Genomic DNA, 10091 nt, shown 5'->3' with positions numbered 1-10091 from the left:
ATGATTCCAACAAAAACAAATGCTAACAAAAAAAATGCATCGAACGAGAGTGGTACTCATATAAGATGCTCACATAAGGTATATAGCACATCGTTTTTCTTTATATTCGTTATGTGTTAAAAATAGTTGCATTATCATTGTAAACCAAAAGTAATTGTATAGTTTAACACTCCCTCCGCCCAATAGAAATAGACCATTAGAATTGGCATGAGTTTTAATATTTGATTGGTAAAGTAAGAGAGAAGGAGAAAAAGTAATTCAAATTGTGTAGTGGGTGGTAGGGTCCATAAGTGAAAAAGTAAAAGAGAATGAGAAAAATGTTGTCATAAATAGATATAGATTATTTTTATAGTATGGATGAAAAATAAAATATGATCTATTTCTATGAGACGAGATTAACTGATATCCATTGGACGTATGTTTTGAGAGATGTGATTTCTGCTGGAGTTGCAGTAGAAGAAAACCTATGTCGCCACCGAAAACGAACAGAGAGATGACATTAACAAAAAAGAAATATGATGGTGCAATTTTGGCTGCTTAATTCTTAACTACTCATAAAGAAGTAATAATGGTGCAGTTTTGATTGACTGCTTGATTCTTATTTTTAGTTTGGGATTGCATTCCTACTATACATGTGATGAAACAACTGACCCAAAGAGCCATTGCTAATATTTGTTGGCTGCTTAGATATTCTTTGGGATAATATATGCAAACTAATGTATTTTTCTTCAAATTAAAATATAATGATATAATTGATGAAATATCAATCTTCTCAATATGTCCATTCTTGGGGTAGTACTTGCATCGCATCAATTTTGTTTGGTGGCTCCACTTCATACTTTGTATGATTATTCCCCTGCCCTTCCGATCTCATCTTTTCATCTGCAAAGCTTCAATGTTATTCCATCCGTTCCATAATAAAAGTCACATTTCATTATTACCATAAATGGTAAATAGGTCACACATTCCACTAACTCGCTTCACTCCCATTTTATTATAAAATCAAAATATAAAAGTGGATCATATATTTCACTATAACCCACTGTTTTTTTCATTTCTTAAAACTCATGTCCCCACTAAATATAACTCTTATTATGGAACAAAGGCACTAAATTGTTTGCATTTTATATGTATCTAATAAGTAGAGTGATCATTCAAAGTGTTGATATGAATATTACCTCTAAGTGAAGAGTGACATGAAAATGCAGACGTGGATGGTGGGGTGGTGGAGTCTGTAAACCTCGCAAAGTGAAGCTTGAGAGCTTCGAGAACCCTCGTAGGAATCAGAACCGTTGATAGACCTGTTCAACACATGTAAGCATGTTTGACATTTTTGTTCATAGAATTTCATCATATAATATGTTTTAACAGATATATTTAGTGTATGACATCTGTTTGATAAGCATGGTCTAATAAATTATTACTATAAAATTACTATTGGGATTTGGAGAAGTTGCTTTCAGTTGTGGTTTCAAAATGTCATCAACAATAAAGTAAATGATATAAGGACATTTCATCCATACACCTAACAAAAACTATCAGTTATTCGAAAGTCCCCCTTTTCAATCAAAGTGAATTTAAGCCCTTAGTTGTCCTACTCAACATAATTGCTTGCCGATAATTATAATATCAACATTTCACGACTTTGTTATAAAAATATATAATTTCGATATCACATTCAAGTTTTTATTATATAAAATTCATTGTTGATTCTTTTATAAGAAATATTTGAAGAAGATATCTCACTTTCATTCCAAACCGTCAATTGTCTCGAAAAGAACATACTACTACTCTCTTTATAAAATAAATTATTGAGAAAATAAAAGAGTTAAAAAAATTAAGAATAAAATAGAAAAAAAAATCAACTAGAAAATCAAAGGACTCAATTGTCTTGGACGACTCAAAAAAAAGACTCAACTACTATGAAACGGAGTAAGTAGTAAAATGTAACAATACCTGATTTCTTATTTTGGTGAACCGAGTTGTTAGTCACTCGAGGCAAGAAGACACCGGTTCCAGATGGTGCATTTCTCGACCCGGGTCCACCAAGAAAGATGGCCTGCATGCCCGAACCACTATGCCCCTTTGTACCCGAACCACTTCTCCACCTGCCGTCTCGGTATCGACCATAATTTAGCTCGGGTTTTCGTGTCAACTCAGCTCCCTTAACTCTTCTTCCTCTCGAAACACCAATATGATCCCCAACTCCCGATTGATCCTTCAACTGAAAACACATAAACTAAAACATTATTACTAATTCACAACCACAAGCATATACTCCCTATTGCGTTTCATTTCTGCACTCTTTTTGGAAAATAATACTCCCTCCGTCCCACGTAATTTTACCCAGTATTCTATTTTGGACCGTCCCACATAATTTTACCCATTTCACTTTTACTATTTTTAGTAATGGACCTCATATTCCACTAATTCATTCCTACTCACATTTTATTATAAAACTAATACTTTAAAAGTAGGACCCACATCCCACCAACTACTTCAACTCACTTTTCATTACATTTCTTAAAATCCGTGCCGGGTCAAAGTGTGTAAAATTATGTGGGACGGAGGGAGTAATAAAAAGGTTAAAGTAGAGAAAAAGTAAAATAGGAGAGAGACTACTAGTATAGAAAATAATCTTTTCTATATTATTCTCTCTTAATTTACTTTTTTAATGTTAACTATTTATTATTATTTTTTCAAAACAAATGTAGAAAATGAAACACCTTCATTAACATTGAACGGAGGAAGTATATTTTGCTTATGATAATCAATCACCTTAGTAGTATGAACTTCGGCCTCTTCTTCTTGAAGCATGCACTCGGCCATTTGCCGACTCAACTCGGCAGCAAAATCGGCCTCATCGTCGATGTCAGAAGCAGACGAACTCGGACTCGGACTTGGACTCAGACTCCTCCATTGAGGCATAATGCTTTCCCGAGTTTCTTGCAACTTGAATAAATCAGCATACAATAAAGTTTTCCTCTCTTCAAAATCGAAACCCATATGATCTCAACTTGTTCGACTACTAAAAAGAGGAAATATTAATGAGGAAAGACGAGTACGTTTCGATGGAGTGGGAATAAGGATGTCACGTTCTATATATGTAGATTTTTGCATATGAACATATATAAATCGATATGTGATTTTTAATTAATTTGTGTGTATTTTATATTTTGTTGTTGGGTTGAGTGGTTGGACGTGTGTATATTAGGTCTAACCCAACTGCCAATTGTTGGAGCCTCAATATCTAAATCCAAGCTATTATTGAAATGGAACTACTCCTATTTAATACGTATTTGAATTATACTACTCCATGCTTTGCTGTCTTAACCAACCAAGGTTGATGTTCCTTTTATTAGTTGACATGATTGGAACAAATATTGTTCTCTTTTAGTTGAAATTTGTACGAAACTATTTTTAAATTAGTATTATAATATATTTTCAAATTCGAATCTCCCATAAATTAAAGTTGAACTCTTTCTTAGGATACTATTACCATCCCACAAAATTCAATTCTAGTTTTTACTTACTCCTTCCGTCCCTAAAAGGTATGAACATTTGGTTCGGCATGGTTTTAATGCATAATTGATAAAGTAAAAGAGATATAGAAGGAAAAGGTTAATAAAATATTGATAGTGGAGAATGAGTCTCACTTTATTAGAGAGCAAAGATTTTCAAAGTTAGAAAGTTGATATTTTTCAAAAACAGACTAAAAAGGAAATATTTCATATTTTTGAGAGTATAATATTTTGATTTGGGAAATGTTGGGTAGAGAAAATGGTTGTGGTTGTAGTTAGTTTGGGATGTTAGTGACCTACATGGTTGACCCTTTATTGTTCAACCGCCCAACAATGAGTTTTACTTAGGTTTTGGTTTGTCTTCTTATATATAGTGCGATTGCATTTATATTTTCGACGGAATATTAGGTGCTATTGTTTCAAGTTTCAACTTCTGTCCCTCTCATATTTGAACCTATTTTTTCTATCTTTTCTTCTCCATAATCTACGATATCTACCCTAAATGTTAAAACAAAAAAAAAATCAATAATAATTATAACCGTGATTTTGGAGACTTTAACTCCACAACCTACAAGGTGATTAGTTTAACTAACAATTCAATGACCATTAAATTAGTTATAAGATTTATTGCGTACATATCTATCTATCTTAACCTAGCTAGAGTTATAACTCAACTTGATTGCAATTAGTTATGTGTTCCGTGCATTTCTCTAGTAGTAAGCCTACTTTGTTTTTCTATTCATATATGATTAAGAATTGCATTCTTCTTCGTTTGGTAAATTCCCATGGCGTTAAGCTTGACAGTGTGTTTTCTTGGTCAACTGGCAAATTGTTTGGAGGAAAATGATGATATGATTGGATATTTTTAAATATATAAAACTACATAAGCATAGGTGTAGTAAATATCCATTGACTTGATAATGTGAACCTTATGAATCAAAGGCGCATAAGACTACCAAATATTTGTTCTTAAAATATTTTCTAGTAAACCAACACAACAATTCTACTCTTATCCCTTAAGTTATCCATTTTTTCTCCTCGTCTTTTTTATTTTACCAATTTTTGTATTAAAACTCAGGTCATTTTCAAAGTGCATATTTAAAAAAAAAAACAGAGAGAGAGTATATGATTAAGTTATCATATAAGATGTTTTAAACATTTTCTCTTATTCTTCTCTTAAAACCCAAATTTTGTAGCCAAGTTTGTTTATTCTTTATTTATTTATCCAATCTAAGCTTTTCTTAATCCTTTCACTTCTAGGAATTCGGTCTTCTATAGTGTCAATTTGGTATGGGCTAAACATAATTTTTCACAAATTCAATAATAGGAAAAAAAAAATTAAAAATGAAGAAGTTGGTTGATGCAGTAGTGGTTGACGCCGATGACGCCAAAAATGTCACTTGTGTTGGAATTACTTGAAATACATACTATACTTTCACCATGACATGCGAGAGATTGTGGTCATCTGACATCGTTTATAAGGTCAAATAGTCATTTTATTATATTTTTTATTTTTGGAATTTCGTTTTAAATAATGGCTTCGATTGTTTTACAATCAATAATTTTTGTTCCTTCATAGCTGATTCGTTTTCCATTTCAGAAAGTTGTTTTATAGTTGAGTCATTTCTGTATATGATATTTATCTTCCTAGCCTAAGTGAGACATATTCCTTTTGGTACATCATAATCTAAGTGAGACGTTTCCTTTTTTGGCAATTATTAACTCACTCCTCTTTCCTACTTTACCATTTTATATTTTACAATATCGTCTCTCTTATTTTATTCTTTCTTTCTCTTTCTTATTTTATCCTACCTCTTACTTTATTCAACCTACTATCAATAATTTAATTCACTAAACACAACTACCTAACTTCTTGTGTCAAAATAGAAACATCTCGTTTAGATTGGAAGGAAGGGAGTAATAATTAACTCACTTTTTCTTTCCCATTTCATTTTCTCTCTTAATTTATTTTCTCTACTCTATTCAATTTTCTTAATTAACTCATTTTTCCTTTACTAATGTATTTTCTTTCTTACTTTATCATCTCAACTTTATTCTCTTTTACTCCCTCCGTCCGCGAATAGGAGTCCCTTTTTTCATTTTTGTCCGTCCGTGAATAAGAGTCCCGGTTCACAATTACCATAAATGGTAGAGAGATCCCACATTCCACTAACTCATTCCACTCACATATCATTTAAAACTAATATATACAAGTGGGACTCATATTCCACTAACTTTCTTCCACTCACTTTTCTTAACATTTATTAAAACCCGTGCCGAAATGGAATGAGACTCCTACTCGCGGACGGAGGGAGTATTAAATAACTCGCTTTTTCCTGCATACTTCATTCTCTTTTACTTTATACTCCCTCCGTCCCACTTTAGGAGTCCCGGTTTACTACTTTTGGATGTCCCACTTTAGGAGTCCCGGTTGGAATATTCCATAATTGGTAATAGGCCCCACATTCCACTCACATTTTTCCACTCACATTTTATTATAAAACTAATATATAAAAGTAGGACCCACATTCAACTATCTTTTTTCACCAACTTTCTTTTATATTTTTTAAAACTCGTGTCGAACTCAACCGGGACTCCTAAAGTGGGACGGAGGGAGTATTTTTTATTACTTTATTTACTTGTTACATACGCACTTAACACAGGAAACATCTATTTCTTAATTTGCATGCTAAAATGAAATGCTATGAAGGAACAGGAGGAGTATTATTTATAAATTTCAAATTCAAGAAACTAGGATATATGTGTTTTCTCCATCACTTTCAATCATTCTTATGACATGGTCGCGGCATTGGAAGCATCTCTCATATTATGTGTGTCTGAGTATGATAGCGTTAGAAGGCAAGACAATGCAGCGACTGAAGCTGACAATATTTAGGGCATCCGCATCGCGGCTCGATGCCGTGTCGGTCTCGTCTCGACGAGACGAGCTGGCATCGAGACGGCGATGCGGCATGCATCTCGTCCCAAAGAGACGAACACTACACTCAACTATTCTTTTCTCTCCAATTGCTGAAAGAATGTCCGGCGATGGAAACTCCAGGGGCGGCGGCTCCGGCGGCAGCTCGCAGCGCTCCGGCGGGTTCGACTTGAACTTGTTTGACGATTGGGCGAGCATGTACAACTATTTGGGTACTCCCGGTTCGTCGCCCGGCACCCAAGGGCCAAGGCTCGACGATTCTGCCGGCGTACCAAACACCACATTTTGATGTGGATGCATACTATCGTCCCTCCCCCCCTAGAGGTACGGGAATCGCCGGAATTATCCCAAATTCTAGAGAATTTTACGGCTGAACGCACTTTGGAATATCGGCCGATAGGTGGAGGCTCCGCCAGGATCAGCGTCAATGCCGAGGAGGAAGAGGGCGACCACTAGATTGTGGGGGACGACACCCGTCATCCATACAGCCAAAAGGAGACGTTAGCTCTGTACGACGCTTGGATCAGCGTCTCGTACGATCCTATCATCGGGAATCAACAATCCCACTTGTGTTTCTGGAAAAAAGTCACCGAAGTTTACAACGCACGAAGGCCAAAGAAGACCTTTGCCCGCAACATGAAGATGCTCCGCAGTCATTGGGACCGATGCAACAAAGATGTCAAAAACTTTTGCGCGATATACAGGGCAGAAGAGGCGAATTACCAAAGCGGAAACAGTGGAGCCGACATTCTGAGAGCGGCGTTGCGGGTCTTCAAAGATGACGTCGGTAAAGATTTCAAGCATGTCGATGTTTGGTCGCAAGTCCACCACCTTGAAAGGTGGGCTGGCGGTGTCGACTCGGGCTCGAAACGCACAAAGCACACGACGCGTGGCCACCGTCTAGTGATGGCGGCGAAGGCAATGTTGGAACATATATACTAAAAAGCATTTTTCGAGTTTTTGAATTTGATAAATTGCTTGTATATTGTAAACACTCTTCATTTAATGAGAATAATAAATGTTTTCTTCACACTGTGTATTTTACTTTAATGGGTATTGACCGTATTTAATTATATATTAATTTATATAATTAAAACGCCGGAAAGTAAAATCAGTATAAGTCTTCTACATTGAAGGTTGGGTCGTGGAACAGGTCATCACAGTAGGTGGCCCAACCGGTACCTTGTAGAAGTAAAACTTTTTCACAACCTAGATAGGCTTTGGCTACCTATCGTGAAAGGTTGCAGTGTCCATCCGAAAGTCGTCTTTACCTTGAGAATGACTAGTGACACTGGTGTGGTATAGCATTGAATGGATCTAAAGTATAGACACGTCTTTGTTGCTATCTACTGTAAGACGATGTCTTGGAGATTTAATATTTCCTAATCTTTGTAATAATATAGGACACACGTTAGTTAATCATACGCTGCTTTGACTTATCAATAGGTGCGGGTTTTTCGTAACCCAATATTCCTGATATCTTGGGTAGTAGTAATTAATAACTAGAATGGTGTCAGTTTTATTATTACATTGAATCGTGTGCCTGCGCGGTTTGACTATATCCCCAAGAGGTGTTCGAGAGAAGTTCTATTATTCGGAAACCCGGCCGGTTTGGATTTAATCCAAGAATAAATAGAAAAGGAAAAGTATATTTTTAATATACATCTCGTACTAGACAAACTCTTGGAAATAAAGATATTAATTACTTTAAAGTCTATAGCAGACTACAAATTAATTAATGGATATAGAAAGTCTTAGACACGGGAAATAATATATTAAAGAGGTTAACCCGGATTGCTTGTAATCACGGATTGGATGGGCGGTCAATATTTCTTCTATAGTGGCACAAGAAATATTCCATTGGCCTTATATTAAATTATGGGTTATAATTTAATTAGTAAAGAAGGTCCAATTGGGGAGGCCCAATCCAAGCCCCATAGATCCCTAACCTAGCCCATCATAAACTCTATAAATAAGAATGTAAGGAGGAGACACATAATGTTATCACAAACCCTAGCCTCCACACTTGGCTTTCTTGTCTTCTCCTTCAAGATTCTTATAATTTCTAAGAGATTCCTCCCACAAGGAATTTAGATCTATAGAGTTAAGGGTCATAGGTTAGAAGATCTTTGGTCTTGCATTCACAATCAAGCGTCAAGATCTACACGTGGAGAAGTAGCAAACCACTTCGATTCTTTGGAGAATCATTGTTGTAAGTATTCAACAACATAATTTAAATTAAATTATGTGATTAATTACGCAATTATATATCTCTACATGTTCAAGCATGAAATTGAATCGACCCACATAATCACCTAAATAGATTCTTATGTGGATTTATTTGTTTTGCATTTTCCGCTGCGATTATCCCCAACAACTGGTATCAGAGCCATGCTTTTAGGCTCTGATTATGTGGGTTTAATCTTGTTTTTTCAAAATTACATGGATCAATGAAGAATATTTTAGATCTATAAGTGAATACTCTAGATCGGCTAAAGATCATTCTAGATCTATGAATTTTATTCAAGATTGATGAAGAATGTCTTGATCTACAAAAGAGTACTCCAAGATCTATAGAGCATATTCTAGATCTATTTTATATAGTTGTTAAATGGAATATTCTAGATCTATAAGAGTATTCTTGATTAAGAATATTGTAGATCTATGATAGTTTATTCTTGATCTATGTTTATTGTGTTCTACGTGTGTAGATCTACATGTTTGAAAAATGTGATGGATGATTGTTTTCATGCTTGCAATATTGCGTGATTGTTGAATCTTGTTGTTCTTCGTTTTATTGTAAACCCACGGGGGTTGACCATGGTAGATTAGGATTTGTTTTTCCCTTGTATATTTCTTTTGTAAACAAATGTAATAGTTAGAATACAAAGAAATGTAATACAATGGAGCAAACAAAACGAAGAACGGAACCGGCGACAATGACCTAGGCGGCTGGTGGCGACAGGCGGCGAGCAGCGGCTGGCGGCAGTCTTGGCGACGGCTTATAGCCGCACGCAGATCGAGACGGCGGCGGAGCAGTGGCTGACGGCTGGCAGAGGCTGGGCGGCGGCGGCTGGGCGCGCAGCCTTGGCGGCGGTCGAGACCCCTAGGGTTCGACCGCACGCAGATCGAGGCAGCGGCGGCTGGTGGCTGACGGCGCGGCAGCAGCTCCCGGTGCTCGGCGGCGGCAAGGCAGCCCGATGAAGACGACGGCGGCGCGGATCCCTAGAAGGCGGCGGCGGCTAGTTGTTTTTATTTTAGGGCAAAACCCTAATTAGGGTTTTAGATGGCCCGATTAATAGGCAAGGCCCAATGTGTGGTCTTGACCTAATTTTTATACCCTAGATATTTGTTTTATTCAAATGGGGTATATATATTTTTTTTAATCCCTTTTATCCGGAGTACCATGGTTCATGGAAAGGATAAATTGTGATTTATTTTAATTATTTGGTTTTAGACACTTAGTGGTTTAAAATCAAATGATTTATTTGGTTATGTGTGATGTGACAAAGTGTGCAAATTTATTTGCCTATGTGATTTACATCTTATGTGAGTTAAATAATTTTTTGCTTGCATGATAATCAAATGAAAACCATTTTAACAAAAAATGACTAAGCGATAATTACGAACAG

General features: G+C 36.0%; 1 protein-coding gene across 1 annotated transcript; it reads right to left on the bottom strand.

Annotated features, from left to right (window-relative positions):
- Positions 1-478: 478 nt before the first annotated feature.
- LOC125185176 (uncharacterized) lies at positions 479-3114 on the bottom strand. Its single transcript, XM_048081673.2, has 4 exons — positions 2779-3114; positions 1957-2224; positions 1179-1301; positions 479-882 (listed from the first exon to the last, which is right to left on the bottom strand). The coding sequence occupies exons 1-4, from the start codon at positions 3004-3006 to the stop codon at positions 773-775; spliced, it is 729 nt and encodes a 242-aa protein (XP_047937630.1). The 5' UTR covers positions 3007-3114; the 3' UTR covers positions 479-772.
- Between the last annotated feature and the right edge of the window lie 6977 nt (positions 3115-10091).

The sequence above is a fragment of the Salvia hispanica genome, chromosome 1 (genome assembly GCF_029641045.1).
Source record: "Salvia hispanica isolate PSC_SH4W2 chromosome 1, Shi_PSC_v1, whole genome shotgun sequence".
Taxonomy (NCBI): Eukaryota; Viridiplantae; Streptophyta; class Magnoliopsida; order Lamiales; family Lamiaceae; genus Salvia; species Salvia hispanica.
Note: the sequence above shows the minus strand (reverse complement) of the source record. Positions and strands in the feature narration are given on the sequence as shown.

What these genes read in the sequence shown, in the direction of transcription:
- LOC125185176 (XM_048081673.2), bottom strand. Translation starts at nt 3,006, where the DNA reads ATGGGTTTCGATTTTGAAGAGAGGAAAACTTTATTGTATGCTGATTTA. An exon ending in CCGAAGTTCATACTACTAAG is followed by an intron (nt 2,225 to 2,778) that starts GTGATTGATTAT and finishes ATGTGTTTTCAG; the next exon opens with TTGAAGGATCAATCGGGAGT. An exon ending in TCACCAAAATAAGAAATCAG is followed by an intron (nt 1,302 to 1,956) that starts GTATTGTTACAT and finishes TGTGTTGAACAG; the next exon opens with GTCTATCAACGGTTCTGATT.